General features: G+C 39.0%; 2 protein-coding genes across 3 annotated transcripts in view; one reads left to right on the top strand and one right to left on the bottom strand.

Moving 5' to 3' along the window:
- Positions 1-11,752, bottom strand: part of miip (migration and invasion inhibitory protein) — a 24,372-nt gene extending 12,620 nt beyond the window's left edge. Inside the window, exons 1-4 of one of the 2 annotated variants that reach the window (XM_077529508.1) lie at positions 11,602-11,752; positions 9,919-10,069; positions 8,117-8,228; positions 4,060-4,160 (exon numbers count right to left, since the gene is read on the bottom strand). Coding sequence is in view for 1 of the 2 variants with exons in the window: in XM_077529506.1 (XP_077385632.1) it covers positions 8,117-8,201 (85 nt within the window). In the remaining variant the exon portion in view is untranslated. The remainder of the gene's footprint in view (positions 1-4,059; positions 4,161-8,116; positions 8,229-9,918; positions 10,070-11,601) is intronic. The other variant, XM_077529506.1, reaches the window with a different exon arrangement.
- mmel1 (membrane metallo-endopeptidase-like 1) lies at positions 63-17,337 on the top strand. The gene is made up of 24 exons (XM_077529505.1): positions 63-131; positions 3,994-4,167; positions 5,697-5,744; positions 6,684-6,743; positions 6,835-6,996; positions 8,162-8,242; positions 8,497-8,592; positions 8,804-8,922; positions 9,759-9,824; positions 9,904-10,038; positions 10,547-10,636; positions 11,506-11,642; positions 11,728-11,821; positions 11,903-12,031; positions 12,215-12,313; positions 12,992-13,075; positions 13,153-13,256; positions 13,345-13,403; positions 13,477-13,596; positions 14,017-14,150; positions 14,225-14,290; positions 14,371-14,466; positions 14,601-14,677; positions 15,231-17,337. The coding sequence occupies exons 2-24, from the start codon at positions 4,011-4,013 to the stop codon at positions 15,328-15,330; spliced, it is 2,313 nt and encodes a 770-aa protein (XP_077385631.1). The 5' UTR covers positions 63-131; positions 3,994-4,010; the 3' UTR covers positions 15,331-17,337.

The following is a 17,337-nucleotide window of genomic DNA, read 5'->3' as shown; positions in this document are numbered from 1 at the left end:
GCTCTGAGTGGATGCTCACTCAGCAGGGGTGTTTTGAGATATTAGCGCGCTGTGTGTGGGTGAGAGTGTGGTGATGTGAGGGGGGGGGGCAAGGGGAGAGCTTCGCCCACCTCCACCAAGCCCGTTCAAAGGTAAGATGCCGTTCTCCGTTGCCGGGGCGACCGCTAATAATGATGGTAATGATGGGAAGGTCACTTATAGAGGGGCTTGGAAAAGTCAACGTTAAGTGCTAATCCTTCATGTGGTCATTCAGCGTGTTTATTTATATTAGTGGCACTTTTAAAGAGTCGTGGCCACACTTTGACTATCACTATTACCACTTTGACTTCACTTTAAATTTGTAGAAATGATCTGCACATATGTACTTAGCAGTTGAATTTGTTTGTTTTCGTTTGAAGTGACTCAAGAAACTGGCAAAAGTTGTTTTCAGTACTTGTATGCCCTGTTTTGAATTCTTATCAGTGAAGTTTTTCATATACAGAAATAAATGTTGAATAGGTACATCTATGTAAATATTTGTCATTCATATATTACACAGTGTTTCGTCACTTTCTTGTTTCAATTCCGGCCTTTTATCACGTATAAATCTAAATGGCATTCGGCATAAATCAATCATCATTTTTAACAAGTAATCCAGTGAGTGGCTATGCAAAATTTCAGGAAAAAATATGGGCAAAAAAAAAAGTATTATTTTTGTTGTTGTTGTTTTTATATCTTATAAGCATTTGTGGGGTAAATGTTTACAGACTTAATCACAGTGGGTGGGATGTATGTGGTCATACATTTGCTCTACACAGAGTATTTTTAATTGACTGGGAAAAAGTTGAAATATTACTCAATATTAGAGATAGACCGATAAACTTTTTCCAGGGCAGATACCGATACCGATTAGTAGTCGTCAAGGACACCGATAACCGATATTTGGAGCAGATATTCATTTTTACTATAAAGGGAAAATATTGGCATTATAATTTGAAAAAACAAACGCCAGCTCTTAAATTGTTTTATTTTATAAGCGTATGTGTATTGAACAACTTTTAGGGTTTGTAAAATATTGTAGTTAAAAAAAAAAAATCTTAGTCAATAAACATCTTTGTTTTCAAAAATATAAGAGATCTTCCATGGGTAGACATGTCTTCAAAAGATAAATAAAAATGTAAATAAGGCTCAGCAGCATCTCGGAAAATTTAAATAACACTTTTTTAAATTGATCTATTATCGGCCATATAATTCTTCAAAATGGCCAATGCCGATATTTGTCAAAATATATAATATGAATATTTTTTCACTTTTTATTTTTTTTAACCAAGAATCTATTAAAAAAAAAATCATCAATTTTTTAAACCAAAAAGAATTCATTAAAAAAAATAAACACATAACTATTCGATTTACATGTAATATAGCGGGAAATGGAGGTGGAAAAAAACTGACAAACCAAAAACAAAAAAATCCACTAATATGCAAATCCACGGGAGGCGAACTACTGTATATAGAACATTTTGAATCTGCTATGTATATGATGCAATATGATATACTGTGCATATTGTATGTATATATGCATCTATGTATACGATACTATACGGACACGCATACAGTACATACCGTATACAATATGGTTTCTATGCAGAAGGTCCATTAAAGTGTTCCAAAGTCTTTTCAATGAAGGTGCTGGGCATTAAATACACATTACAACGTTACAATATGTTGCACAAGGCCTCCATTTAACGCCTTTATAAGAGCAGACGGACTCGTCTGGATGCATTCTGGTGGTTCTCTAACAAGAACCGCCATTCCCGCTCACTTTTCATGGCTAAAAGTGCACCCATGAGTATTCATGAGTAGGGCTGTCGAGGGGGGCTCGTGGGGTGGGGGGTGGGGCTAATGGTCACGGTGTGACCCTGTGATTTACTGTCAGGCCAAATGATAGTGGGGGTCGCGATGAAGAAACAGGTGGCGAACAATTCAACAGAGGCGGCGGCATGCAGCTGCTGATTGGCATTGTCCTTTGGTCCACCCCAGCCGCACACGCCGCTTTGCAATATGGACTTCGCACGCATGTAATTACGGCCTATGCAAATGAGCTCCATTGAAATGGGCTTCTGACTCACAGCCTAATGCCTGCGTGTGTGCGTGTGAGTTTTAACGGCGAAATTACCCTTCGCCAAAACATTCAATTCTACGCTCAAACTATTCAAAGCATATGGAGAGCAGTGATAAGCCTGTAATGTTCTACATTGAGAGCGTTTGTCTAACCACAATGTAGGAAAGGAATGACAAATCTATACTTACTTCCATGGGAAATAATATAACGTGAATTCATGTGCTCCGGTCATGATAAAAATGTAATTTAACTGACCACGCAATTCTTTTAAGAAGTAACATTTTAGCTTCCCTCAGCAATTTGATGTGATTATTTTTTGAAGGATCTCTAACCATGTATTCAGCTTGAAGTGAGGCGTGGCCATAAATCAGTCATAAATCCTAGTCATAAATCTGATTGCAATAGTAATGCAACAAAATCTGGAGCTTTATCACTTCAGCTTTTAATGTTTCATGCAACTGATATGTAAACATGTAGACTGCACATATTACGCAATGAATGAATTATGAATACTATAATATATATATAATATATAAAATAAAGCCTGCCGACTGAAATGAAGCCTCCACCAACATTTCAGCCTTTGCAACTTGTAAACTGCATTCTACTACAAAGCAATGTTAATTTGAATCTGAATAATGGTTCAGTCATATTACCCATTGGCAATAATCAAACTAAAATAGTAAAGTCATCCATTAATATGACTTTAACTTAGTTGTGACAATCTTCCTAATTTTTATGTAGCGTAAAAAAAATAAAATAAATAATCGAATAATCGATATTGAAATTTCCTTTTCGAGCCTGATATTGATTTATAAAACCATGAATTGACAATTTGAATATCTATTTTTCCCCACAAATTCATAAAAAATGCCAATTTTTGTATCTTACCATTTTCTTGAAATTTACTTGCTCACAAAATTTAAAATTATTTTCTTGCAAGACCTGACTGATTGCTTGACTGATTTAGAATTATGAAATCCAATTATTTGCATCTCTTCCTTGCTGATGTCAATGCTTGTGGAACATTTAAGTGACTATAACACGTGTTACTTTCATTGATAAACTAAATCATTTAACCAGTTACGACCTGTTTGTGAAGTTTTTATCATCCACTTGATATTTAAGAAGAATTGGTAGTCTATAATTAATATCGGCTTGCAATAAAGTGAATCAAATCGGAAAATAATGAAAGCATAAAATCAAAATGCAAAAACTTTAATTCTTTACATTCTATATTCTTATGCAATGACTGCATGTTTTTCCAGCTATTTTCAAAGCTGTATTCCCCATATTGTCAGCCATTTTACAGTATTTTGACTCATCTTTCAAGACCCATTGAAGATTGTCTTCTATAATAATTTCAACCTACCAAAAAAAAAAAAAAGAATAGACTCGCATCTTTCTTTTGCTTCAAATTGAACTCGGGGGCCTTTTGGTTTACCGGTCTCATTCTGAGCGACTCGGCTAATAGTGCTGCCATGTTGTACAAAATTGAAGACTGCAAATTTCTGACATGACATTCATAAAATAATCATCCGGTGAGTCCTGGCTGACTTCTTTGCGGTACTAATGAGACACAAGGGAAACACGATGGGCATGACTGAGCTTTAGCCAAAAGTCACACACACACATTGATTAGTTATGCTTTTAAAAGGCGTGGCCAAGTGAGTGCAATTTCTCCATGTTGCTCACCCTCCACTCTTTCCTCGCCTTGCACTAGCAAACATACCTGAAGTATGTTACACATGAGCGAATGTGACGTAAGTTAGTGTTCCGCTTGGCTGTTTGTCAGCAGATTTCATGACTCCGCGTAACAATTTGTTTTTAAACCGGTTTGCTAGCAAACAGTTCTGCCTTAATGCTCCATTTTGTTTTCACTTTGATCACAGAGGCTCCCGTCAAGAGAATGGGCAAATCGGAAAGCCAAATGGACATCATGGAGAAATCCACTAAACCTGGCAAACGTGGATGGACGGTGGCAGAAATCGGTCTGTCTGTGCTCCTGCTGCTGGTCAGCTGCGCCTTGGCCGGCCTGGTGGTCCTCTACACATCTGCGCTGAAAGGTAACAATGACGGGTCACGTCAGGGTGAGACAGTCGACAGAAGAGTGAAGGTGGCATTTTCATATCAAAACGTTTCAATGCTAAAAAACTGTACGTTTTCTTACTACACTTGTTGCTTGGAAGAATTTCTGGGAATCACTCACAATGGGTCAATGGGAGGGACAAACAAGATCACTATGGGATTATGGGACATTAGAATTTACCTATTTAGTCACTGCTCTGTATTAAATACACTATTTATTTATTTCTCTCTCTCTCTCTTCTCTCTTTCTCTCTCTCCATCTATCCATCCATCCTCTCCATCCCTCCCTCCACCCATCCTCTCCATCTTTCCATCCCCTCTCTCTCCATTCTCTCTCTCTCTCTCTCTCTCCATCTCTCCATCCTCTCTCCCTCTCCATCTTTCCATCCCCTCTCTCTCCATTCTCTCTCTCTCTCTCTCTCCATCTCTCCATCCTCTCTCCCTCCTCCCCCTCTCTCCCCCTCCCTCCCTCTCTCTCTCTCTCTCTCTCTCTCTCCCTCTCTCTCCCTCTCTCCATCTCTCCATCCTCTCTCCCCCCCCTCTCTCTCTCTCTCTCCCTCTCTCCCCCCCTCACCCTCCCTCTCTCCCCCCCTCACCCCCCCCCCCTCTCTCTCTCTCTCTCACATACATTTTTAAATACACCAAATTTCTTATATTTTTATTAAAACATAAAACCGGATTTTCTATTGAATTACTTGTTTAGTCTGTAGTGTATTAAATGTTTTACATTTGTCTAAAATTATTTGCATATTTTATTTTAAAAAAAAAACATTGCACTATATTTAATTCCTGTTCTGTATTAAAATATTATAAAAAATAATATTAGCACAGTTATTCCTAGAATTGTCCCTATCTGATCATGTGATTGGAAAGCTTATCAGCTGATCGCGTTAGCTGATCGCGTGTTTTGAAATTTGTTGACTTGATTTGAACCACTGCTGACTTCAGAGCCACATAAAAAGTTAGCATGTTGGGCTAGATTTTTTTTTTCAACTTTCTTTTTTTTTAATTAAGATAATCAAGACAATTTGGATGCGCTCTTTTTTTTTTTTTTTTCCTTCCTAACGCATTGTCCAAGTATCGTCTCGAGATACTTCAAAACAGATGACTCAGACTTGGGTGCAAAAAAAATGCAATCGAGACATCTCTTGTTATTCTGCTTCTCTGCAGTAAAAGTTTGATATAAAACAAATAAAAATGTTTACAAAAATTATTTTAATACAACAAAAATATTACTTACAGTAAATGTTTTAATAGTGCAATCGTTCATTTTGAAATGAATCATGACTATTAAATATAAAATATATATAAAATATGCAAAAGAAGTACTGTACTGAATTGAACTGTGCATTATGTTGTTGTGGTTTACAATAATAGTCTCATTTTTGTGTTTTGAGGGTATTTAATTGATGGTCAAGCTACCATGCCGATTATGTGCTTTGAGAACGTAACCAGTTGCGCTTACATTTTCTCATGAATCTATTATTTTCGACCCCTTTTTTTCCAGAACAATCTCAGCGTTCGAGCATGTCGCGCAGCTCAGCAGACATGGGAGGTGAGCGACTATAAAGCCCAGAGAGCCACCACGGCACAGTGAGAGATTAAGTGGTGTCACAGAGGAAGCGCCACCTCTCTTAATACTCTAAAGTCTCATTGCTGCCAAGTCAGCAACGAGGCACAAAAGTTATTGCTGACGCACCGGAGTCCACTGTGCCACCAAACCATCCCAAATGCTTTGCACAAGCAGGCTATAACTTCACCCAGTGTTCCTTTTTTTTTTGTCAAACAGCACTCAAAGATGGACTCAAACGCACCACGGCAGTCCCAGACGACACAAATCAAACTCCCTTTGTTCACAAAAACATGGTCAATACCGGCTGCGGATGAAAAATGATGTAGAAACCTACGAAAATAAAAGCAGTAAGAGAGCTAAATAGGGCTTTAAGTGTCATCCTTATGACTACTGGTGATCATCCAAGACTCACAGGACAAGAAATCCTTGGTTACCACCAGATCATTTCTACTTTAAAAGGAGACACTTTGCACTTTGTTGTTGTTCCACACTTTAGAAAAAGAACACATTATGTGAAATAGATTCTCAGAGCATTGAATCGATTGTCTTAGAAGATGTTTCACCTCTCATCTGAGTTGGCTTTATCAGTTCATGCAGCAAGGCTCGGTTAGGGCCTCACCGGCCCAAACTGATGTGGTTGGAGGCAAACCCCAACCAATGGGTGGTATAATTTTTTTTTTTAGCTAAGATGCCTTGCAAACAGGCCTTTACATACTGTATTTCCTCTAACACTTTTCTTGCCGTCAACGTTAATTAACGTTAACGGAAATCCCAACGACTACCGCCATCAACGTTAATTGACGTCAACTACGTTTTTTTCCCCAATGGGCAGCGCAATGTCTTGAGCAGCTCTGGTTTCATGAATTAGCTTTTTAAGTCAAAATGTTTGAACTCTTTAACAAGTGCATTCTTTCCATCCAGGTAAACTGTTTCGCTCCAAAATCAACAGTGTGTGCACAACTGCAGACTGCGTTACCGCAGGTGAGGCCTTCAAGACTTCAGGAAAGAAAAAAAAAAAAAGTCTCTGTGACATTCAGCCACCTCAAACCCCCATCGTATCTTTCCCCAAAAGCGTCACGGCTGCTGCAGAACATGGACGCGTCGGTGAAGCCCTGCGATAATTTCTACCAGTACGCCTGCGGGGGCTGGCTGGAGCGCCACGTCATCCCCGAGACCAGCTCGCGTCACAGCGTCTTTGACATCCTCAGGGACAAGCTGGAGATTGTGCTCAAAGGTCAGAATGTGGCCCTTCGTTGGTTAGAGATTGCGCCATCAGATGTGAAATCAAAGGTGTACCGGATGCAATATTAAAAAGCTTTAATATGGAATATAACCAGAAAGCAGGTTTTTGCTTTATTTTGTGTGTGCGAGCTAAGTGATAAAATCTTTGGGAAAAGCTGGGTTAGAGGCCTAAATCGAAGCAGCAGACAGCAAACATGTATTGTAGACGTATTTATTTTACAAATTGTAATCCCTGAAGGTAAATTAAATCAAAATTGAAAAATAGAAATTACTTAGAATAAAAAAAAAAAAAAAAAAAATCACACTATACTGCATTGTAAATTAAATAAATTAATACTGTACATAATATTTGTAGATATGTATACACAGAGTAGGTAGGCCCTTTTTTGTTCAACAGAACTAGAGTTCGACTTTTTTCTTATTAGACTTATTAAATTAAGAAAAACTCATTCACTGCCATTGACAGCTATACAAATAAAAATTTAAACATTTAAACCCGGCTGGCAGTGAATGAGTTAAAAAAAAAAACTTCGCTAGTTTTTCTATATGTATTAAATGTAAAAATTAAATACACATTGAATAACTTTTGTACAATTTTTTCAATTTTAATATATACGGTAATTAAATATTCTACTATATATATATTATATATTATTTATTCTAAAATTAACCTTACTGAATCATGTATTTAATCTGTATTTAATCAAAATTTAAATATATTTTTAATCGAATAATAGCTCTGTTTTATGAATGAATATGAAAAAAATCGAGTTAATTATTGTATATTGAATAGAATTGTTTATATATTTTGAGGATTTTTTTTAAAAGGAAACAAATCATATTGAATGACTGTATTAAATAATTAAAAATCTAATTATAAATCATATATTAACTAAAAAAAAATACTAAAGTTGTCTGTGTTTTTAATGAAATCCTTTCAAATCACTGCTCTGAATTAAGCATTTGTAGAAATGAAAAAAAAAAAAACTTTTTGATTTTTTTTTTTTTGGGGGGAATGCATTCACATAGCAAATTAATTGCCGTAAATTAAATACAAGAAGACCAGAATAATTTTTTTTTTACAATGTTTGCAAATGTGGATCGTTACTTACCACTAATACAAATCCCATGGCCATGAGTTGTCTCCTCCCCTGCAGGTGCATTGGAGACTGAGAGCAAAGACGACCGAGATGCCATCAAGAAAGCCAAAATCCTTTACAGCTCCTGCTTGAATGAGAGTAAGCTCATTAATGCCAACACAATTAAAAAATAAAACATAAAAATCAAAGAAAAGGGGTGGGGGATTTATTCCAAGAAGCAGCCAAATGCAGTTTCTAAGATCGAAAACCTCGAAAATATTTATATAAATCAGATCCCTATTATGATTACTGAACCTCGAAAGAGCTCTGAAAAATCATGTTGGTTCCAGCTCTTGCACCGACATCGGACCCGATCAAGTGTCCCTTATCATGTGACCGCTTGACTTCTTTAGGTCTCATCGAGCAGCGCGACTCTCAGCCCCTCCTGAGGCTCATTGACATGATCGGCGACTGGCCTGTGGCCTCTGATGACTGGAACGCCACCTCTGGTAATAGATACTCTTACATCACGGGAAAAAAAATGTGCCCATTTTGTGTTAATCACTCGTCTGCCATGCTGCATTAAATTGCAAAATGTTCTTTATTATCCGATACTTGCACGCTAAAAATCCTCAATATTTAATCTGTGAGCTAATCCTCCTCAGATAATTGAATCTTGGAAGAAATCAAAGCGCTCCACTACATTTGATTTAACTGCAGAGGAAGAATGGAGCCTGGAGGACACTCTGGCCACAATGACAGCTCGCTTTCACAAGAAGGCTCTCCTGGACATGTACGTGTGGACCGACGACCGGGATTCTCGACGCCATATCATTTATGTAAGATCACACGACAGCTTGTTTACTATACGTCCATGCAGGAAAACCTTTTAAGGGCTAAGGAACCATATTTGGTGGCTTCATGATGCCAATTTCATAAAAGTAAACTAACCAACTGAGACATTGTGTATTATGTAATTCCTGTCAATTTCAGACAGTTCCAGGTGTGAAAGGTAAAAGGTCTGTAACATTCGTCAGTCTTATTATCTACTTGTCACTTGGTTTCCATTAGCATGACAACTAAGTATAATAAACTTTGTAGTGTTAAAATGGAGACTTCTGCAGACTCAGAGCAGAAGACGTTTACGTCCTCTGTGCAAAGGCAGCAAATGAAGTGCCCTTGTGCGAACTCACCGTTGGCTCATTATATCCTCTTTTTAACGGACATATTTTGCAAAATTCAGAACGGCTCAATCAAAGACAGATTTTTAGAAATAAGTATATGGTTGGTTGTTCATTTCACACTCGATGGGTGTGCAGGCACTCCAGAGACCCAACCATTTGTATAAAAACAATTTAAAAGGAACATTTCTCTATGTGCCATTTCATCTGTGTGCAGCCTTTTTAAGGCTGACAGATGAGCGTGATGAAGAATAAAGTGTTTTTTAATTTTTTTTTATTGCAGTTAAATAAATTATTTATTATTTTTAAGCTGTATTTTTTTCCACATTAATTGAAATTAACATGTTCAAGTACTAGCACAAATAGGGATATTAAAAAAAGAAAACCTTTCTGATACATCAACTTCTATAATTGAAAAAAAAGTGAACTAGTAGAAAATTAGACTCACTGTAATACGCTATAACATGATATAATTAATTGTGTATTCTGTTTAGATTGACCAGCCGGGACTTGGGATGCCTTCGAGAGACTATTATTTTAACGATGGAAACTACAAAAAGGTGACGCATAAAAAGTGCCAATTTCATTTTGATAAGCAATTTCCTTATTTTTCTACTACTTTTTAAACTGTCACCGTAGGTACGAGAAGCTTACCTCCACTTCATGGTCGCCATCGCCAAGATGACCCGGGAGGACAGAAACCTGACACAGGACGATGAACGCGTGTGGGAGGAAATGACGCAAGTGTTGGACTTGGAGACGGACGTCGCCAACGTGAGTGCGACGAGAAAAGAGAAGCTGAGAACTAGAAATAAATAAATTGAAGGGTATGTTAATAAATCACAAGAGTTTTCCTGATTCCACAGTTTACAAAGGTCACTCTATGCAATATTTTGAGGTTACAAAGTATGAAATAGGTGGGCGCACTCAATTATCTCAGTACTTAGTTTTTCTTTTGACTGTTTTATATAACGACCAATCATGGCTCAGCTTCAGAAAACAGGTGAGCCGTGATTGGTTGTTACCTGAGCCCTGAGAAACTGTGATGTCATTTTCGGTCGACAGCAAGAGGCAAAATGGCCACCACATGGAATGGATAACAACGGGTGGATTTTGCTGCTTAACTCATATTCCACAAATTCAATATTAATCAGAATGACTAGTGGGGGCGTACATATAATACAAATGCATTGTAAAGAACATTTTGGGTTGACTTCCTCACACTTAAATGCCAATTGTTTCTCAGCATTTGTACAATAACAGACGATTTTCCTCCATCTAGGCCACATTGCCGGCTGAGGAGCGCCAGGACGTGACCGTTCTTTACAACAAGATGACGCTGAAGGAGCTGCAGAGCACATTCGGCTTCAACGTGAGTGAGGACTGTGTGTGTCTGGCTCCAGAGATAACACACAGGACGATGAGAAGCAGTTGATTACAATGCTCCAGTCGGACAAAAGAAAGTAATTAACACGAATGTTGCGATTGGAATTTACGAGAGCGGGCTGCTACACGTGATTAGATAATAATGTCTTTGTCTTGAGACTTGCTGAAACAGCCTGTGGCTCATTTTCCAATGTTTGTTTTCCAACTGACAACAATTAGATGTTATGGTCATGAGGCGGAGTGACAGCAGCTGTTGTGTTAGTCAGACGACCTTTCTATGCTGGCATAATTTCACATTTTGATTGCTATATGAAACTTCTCATCTTGTTGCTAGGACAAATATGCAATTTATTTAGCATTGCACATTTGATAACTGTTTTGGATTGGATTTTATTTGGACTAATTCCCTTGTAGGAATGTGTAAAATTTTTGTACTAGCCGGAATTTGCCCAAAATGGCTGTCAAACCAAAATGGCCGACTTTCCGTTCCATTTCAAGCACGGGTCCAAAATATATTATTTTTTTTTAAATATATATCATGGTATGACAGAAAAGTACACCAACTTTCATGCCAATCAAGGAACTGGTGTTGCGACAAATGTATTATAATTTTCCATTTATTGTAACTTTTGAGTGGATTTTGGGCATTTGTGTTTGGAATCCCTAAAAAACGGTGAGTTTTCGGGCATATTGAGATATATTCAGAATTTAAGGGTGGAAGACAAAGAATACACACAATACTGGTGGCGTCCTGGCCCTTAAAAAAAAAAAAAAGAATACTCTTAAGTTTCCCAGCATTCTCATACAATAAAACAGATTTTCAGAATAAATTTTTTTTAAATGTTTGTTTTGCAGGGTTTTAATTGGACAAGGTTTATTCGCGGCGTGCTATCCAGCGTGTCCCTCGATGTGGAGCTGAAAGAGGAAGTGGTGGTGTACGGCTCTCCTTACCTGGAAAAGATGAACGAAGTCCTCTCCAGACATAGTGTTCGGTCAGCATAAGACAAACATGCATCGAAAAACAAAAAATACAAAAAGTGAAATTCACAATTCATACGTAACGCTTCATATGTGCAGAACTATCCAGAACTATCTCACCTGGCAGCTGGTCATTGACAGAGTTAACAGCTTGAGTCGTCGTTTCAAAGATGCCAGGGCCCGTTATAGGAAGGTAGACTCCATCACAACAACAAGAAGCTTGTTTACTGGATTACAAAAATTCTTGCTGGATTCATTTGTGTGTGTGCCTCAGACTCTGTATGGGACCACGGTGGAGGATGCCTGGTGGCGAGAATGTGTCCGTTACGTCCAGAGCAGCATGGAGAATGCCGTTGGGGCGCTGTACGTACGCGAGACTTTTGCCGGAGAAAGCAAACGAATGGTGAGGAACATGTCACTCTTGATGCCAAATCTACATTAGAAACAAGAGATAGAAACAGTTTGGATATGGACAACTGGAAAGAGATGTTAGTATCCATCCATCAATTTCTATAGCACTTACCCTGGTCGCCAGTCAATTACAGGGTGCGTTTTCATAGTCATCCTTGTTTCTTCGTGTTCATAGGTCAGTGATCTTATTGGGAAGATCCAGACAGCATATGTAGAAACACTCGAGGAGCTAAGCTGGATGGATGCATCATCCAAGGCGAAGGCCAGAGAGAAGGTAGGTCGTCTTACATCCCATCTATGCGTTGATCCGAGTCTTGGTCATGGTGGAGCAGTCCAAGCAGAGAGGCCGAGTCTTCCCTTTTCTGGACACCTCCATGAACCTCACTGGACTTCAAGGCAATCCCAGACCAGTTGGGAGACATCAAACCTCAAGTCTAGCATCTTCTAAGACTGTTCTGAACCAGGTGCCCTCTTGATTGGGTTTTCCATGGAATAAGACGAATAGGGAAGCCAATATATTCAGACTGGAATAAAGTGACTTCCAAATGTGTGTAAAAATCTGATATCTATCAGTTGTGCCGATGCGCATGTCCCATCAATGCAAGACAGAGCTTCCCATCGTTGACGGATGCCCACCTTGCAGTGAGTGCTTCCACATTTTTGGAAGCCTTGAAAAAACATACAGACTGAGAAGAACCGTCTGTACTGACCCAGACTCAGTTTTACGCCCATCGGTGCTCAGTCTGCATTTATTCGAAGCTTTGCATCATAAAGCACTCGGTGAAAAATGTGGAATCAATTGCAGAAAGGTGGGCAGAGACGAGCAGAAAAGGGATATAGTTGGCATTAAATTGTAATTGGACCGTTGAACCTGTGGTGCAAATCCAGCCACATCACTGCTTACTTGCAGATGTTCAAAATTGTCATTCTAATTGTGGTGTATCTCTTGCAGGCCATGGCCATCAAAGAGCATATCGGCTATCCAGATCATATTCTGCAGAAGAGTAACCAGAAGCTGGACCAAGAGTATGCTCACGTAAGAATACGGACACCGTATTTTAGTAAAGAAGAAAACACTTGGATCCACTTATTTGTACTGCATTCCCCATTCAGTTGAATTTTAGTGAGGAACACTACTTTGAGAACATTCTGGAGAACCTCAAGTCTGAGGCTCACAAGAGTCTGAAGAAGCTCAGAGAGCCAGTGGATCCCAACTTGTAAGTTATCGCTCAACAAAGCTTAGAAGTACTTTGTGCTGAGGAATGCTTGAGGACAGGATTATAAACGTTCCTGGTTGCTCCTCAGGTGGATCATCGGTGCTGCCGTGGTAAATGCTTTTTACTCTCCCAACAGAAACCAGATCGGTAAGCTCTTCAATGACAACACATCTGAATAAGGTCTGCAGTTACGCTCATCTGCACCTTCTTGTGTTTCCAGTGTTTCCTGCAGGCATCTTGCAGCCACCTTTCTTTAGTAAACATCAACAGCAGGCTCTAAACTTTGGCGGAATCGGAATGGTCATTGGCCATGAGATCACTCATGGATTCGATGACAATGGTAAGACTTGGTAAATAGTCGGTACTTAGAATGCAGAACTGAAACTATTATGAAACACTCCAGGTTTCCTTGGATTTTTGCCATGTACCCTAGTTTTCTCTGGCTACTCCGGTTTTCCCTGAATATTCCAGTTTTTCAGGGCACTCAAGATTTCCTTTGGTAGTCCAATTTTGTCCATGTGCTCCAGTTTTGTCCATGTACTCCAAATTTCCTTGGGTATGGCTGCTTTCACTGGGTATTCCATTTTTATCTAGCTACTGTATTCCCAGATATCTTAGTCCATGGGCACCATTTGCTTGAGTCCCTCCTCTTCTTAAATGCAGAGAACAAATTTCACAGTGATCAAATGAAATACATCTGAGGGCAGTACAGCTCAAGATGTACTCAAATGAATGTACCGTGCTTGGTTTTCCATGGCAGGGCGTAATTTCGACAAAGACGGCAACATGCTCAACTGGTGGAGCAATTACTCGGCAGAGCATTTCAAGGAGCAGTCACAGTGCATGGTGCAGCAGTATGGCAAGTTCAACTGGAAGCTCGCGGGCGGAGAAAATGTAAAGTTTGTTCATGTCTGTCGATCAACTACACCGGGATGTGTTTGACTGCGTTCATTGGCTTGCCATTGTAGGTGAGTGGAATCAGCACTTTAGGGGAGAACATTGCAGATAACGGAGGGGTTCGGCAAGCCTACAAGGTGGGCTATTACCTGCATGATTTAAAGCTATACAGGACATGTGCAATGTGTTTTGAAATTGACGCTTCATTTGTTGACAGGCGTATCTGAAGTGGGTTGAGACAGAAGGGGAAGAGCCTCGTCTACCCGGTCTAGACATGGATCACAAGCAGCTGTTCTTTCTTAACTTTGCCCAAGTAAGCAAAACATAATCGACAAAAAAATACAAGAACACATTATATCTTATAGGTGCACCAAGAATCAGAGTAATTTAGCAGTGGATTGTAGCTTTTAAAAAAACTACTCTAAATGATCACTTTGCTTGATCCAGGTTTGGTGCGGTGCATATCGGCCCGAATATGCCAGCCAGTCCATCAAGACCGACTCTCACAGCCCATTAGAATACAGGTAAGTTTTGTTTTCTATGGGGACTCTAGATTTCTCCAGTAACTCCAGTTTTCCCCTGGACACTCCAGTTTTTCTCTGGAGGACTTTTCTTCAGAGGCTCAGGCTTCTTCAGGGATTCTAGGACTCTCTGGGGACTTCAGGGTTACCCGGGATTCTCAGAGAACTTCATTTTTTTGTCTGAGTGCTCCAGTTTTTCTTGGGTACTTTGGTTTCTCCCACAAAAATATAATGTTAAGTTAATTTCTAGCCACTTGCCTTAAACAAGGTGCCTTTCTGTGTGGTATTTGCTTTTCATTCCATGCCTTTGTGTGTGAAGTTCAGGTAATCTGGGTTTTCTCCAGGTTCTACTAAACTCAATTTTTCTGTGGAGATTCAAGTGTTCTCCATTTACGCCGAGTTTTTCTGGGGACACAAAGTTACTTTGGGTACTCCAGTTTTCTCTGGATATGCCAAGTTTCTTGTGGGCTAAATATGATGTCTCATAGCAGCATTTAATTAAAAATGGATGTTGCAAACTAATTATGGTGTTCTCTTCATTTTTTTTTCTCCTAAGGGTTCTCGGTTCGCTCCAGAATTTCGAAGCTTTCTCAGAAGCGTTCCAGTGCCAGAAAGGCAGTCCCATGAACCCGGAGCAAAAGTGTCGCGTCTGGTAGAAGGTTTTACACTTCCTTTGTCATGTTTCCTGTGAGGGCAGACTGAAAGGAGCCTTCATGCTGACTGCTCTGCAACAGGCTCAAGTATTGAAGTCACTGTTGTAGCATTTGCAACCACTGACATTGCGGATTAGTTTCATGGCTTCACAGTAAACTCTCTGGTGGATTCAGGAGGCAACACTAACATTCTACGTAAAGCATTTTCTTCTGGGAATGTTCCATGCAAATCTCTAAAGCAGATCTTTGTGATTAACACGTGAATGTTCTCATTCCACCACCGCGGAGTCGGCGTGAACCACCGCGAGCACTCACAAAAGTAATGAAAACATCGGAGGCTACAACGGAATTAGTTCCGCTCTGTGAGTTTGCCTATTGACTGTTGAGTGCACCAAATTACCTGAGAGACTTAAGACTTCAATCTTTGCAGCTTTAACCACAAATTAACATTCAAAGTGAGCTGCAGCTTTTAACAATAAGTCAGCAAAGCTTTCTGAGGCTCTCTGACTACTGACGCACACTACTTCAATTTTAAGAGACCATTACAGTGAATCTTCAACAGCTTGAGGAACATATCTGACCCATGATTTGTTTGAATTTTAATTGGTTCAACGTTCATCTTATAAAATATTTTCATACAGTATAGGTACTGGTTTTACTGTATGATTCCTCGACTAACTTGTGTTTTTAGTCAAATTTTGAGTCGTCCGATCATGTAACTGTCAAATTGTAAGAGTCATTTTGTATAAACACGTTTGGTAGCCAACTGCTTTACAAACAACAACAAAACGACGATTGAGCTAGCTCATGTGAGTATGGCTTTTGATGATAAATTCCCGTTTCAGTTTTAATGTTGTCATTAGCATTTGTCTGGTCGACTTATTAAGTGCTCCCATTTCCATTTAAATAATAATAAAAGAAAAAAAAATCAACTGAAATGGGCAAAACAAAAATGAGACCTCAACTGTACCAAGATGTAAAAAAATAGTAGCTTTATTTGTGATAAATTCCCTTTTTTGCTTGAATGTTGTCATTCACATTTTGTTTGTTCCCTTTGTCAGAAAAAGTCAACAAAGCATATAAAATTAAACATACTATAACTTGGGTTGTTTTGGCTTGTTTAGTCCAGTTTTTAGGAGAGTTCAAGATTCTACTTTCTGGCTGTTTTTGGTTGAATTTCGAGCGACATGTGTCTCCGCTGTATTAAAAAATATAAAATGACAGAGAGAGGAAAGAGACAAATATAGCGCTAGCTCATCATCACAATGTTTTTAAAGCACCGTTAGCATCTTCTCTCTGCTTCCACAAACAGCATGTGACATTTATGAGACAACACAAGGCTACATTTGTCAAATTAGTACAACAACACGGACCAATGCGTACACGTAGTTAATACAGGACTCTTTCGGACACACGCAATTACACGTGAACCGTGGACTGATCAGGCAGCGGCAAGCAGATGGAGCTCTCGTTGATTTAATGGAGATGAAAGGACGCCGAGGCCTTGTGACCGCCAATGAGAACCTGGACGAATGGGGCTGGGACTGTTATTTTCTATCTTTATTACCAAGTAATGGCAGGAGAATCAAAGCGGAGCATAGGAGGAGGGGTGGGGAGGGTGTAGAGTGGGATGATTAGTGTTGCTTCTGTGTTGCAGAGAGCTTTAAAAAAGAAAAAAAAAGAAGACATTCAGGATGCCTTGTGACTGTTTAGTCTGAATGTGTTATACTGTATTCTACAATATAAGTACTAGATATACATACTTTGGTGTAACTGTATTTGTTTGATGTTCTATACGCCGGTACTATTTACATATAGACACATCAGCTGACATCCACATGGTGAAACTGTGTTATTACCAGCCAAGTACTTTTTTGCTATAGCTACAGTATATGCTGTATACATAGAACTATATATAAAAATGTAAGAGGAATTTATTTATCTATTTATGAGATTGCATTGTTGCTTTGCCAGGTTTAAAAGCTATAATAAAAATGTTTTATGACTGTT

The sequence above is a fragment of the Festucalex cinctus genome, chromosome 8, assembly GCF_051991245.1.
Source record: "Festucalex cinctus isolate MCC-2025b chromosome 8, RoL_Fcin_1.0, whole genome shotgun sequence".
Classification (NCBI taxonomy): domain Eukaryota; kingdom Metazoa; phylum Chordata; class Actinopteri; order Syngnathiformes; family Syngnathidae; genus Festucalex; species Festucalex cinctus.
The sequence above is the reverse complement of the archived record's forward strand: the minus strand, read 5'-3'. Positions and strand labels throughout refer to the sequence as shown.

Coding starts and splice junctions, on each gene's coding strand:
- mmel1 (XM_077529505.1), top strand. CDS start 4,011: ATGGGCAAATCGGAAAGCCAAATGGACATCATGGAGAAATCCACTAAA. Junction 5,745..6,683: donor CAGCTCAGCAGACATGGGAG/GTGAGCGACTAT, acceptor CTTTCCATCCAG/GTAAACTGTTTCGCTCCAAA. Junction 13,404..13,476: donor TCCCAACAGAAACCAGATCG/GTAAGCTCTTCA, acceptor TTGTGTTTCCAG/TGTTTCCTGCAGGCATCTTG.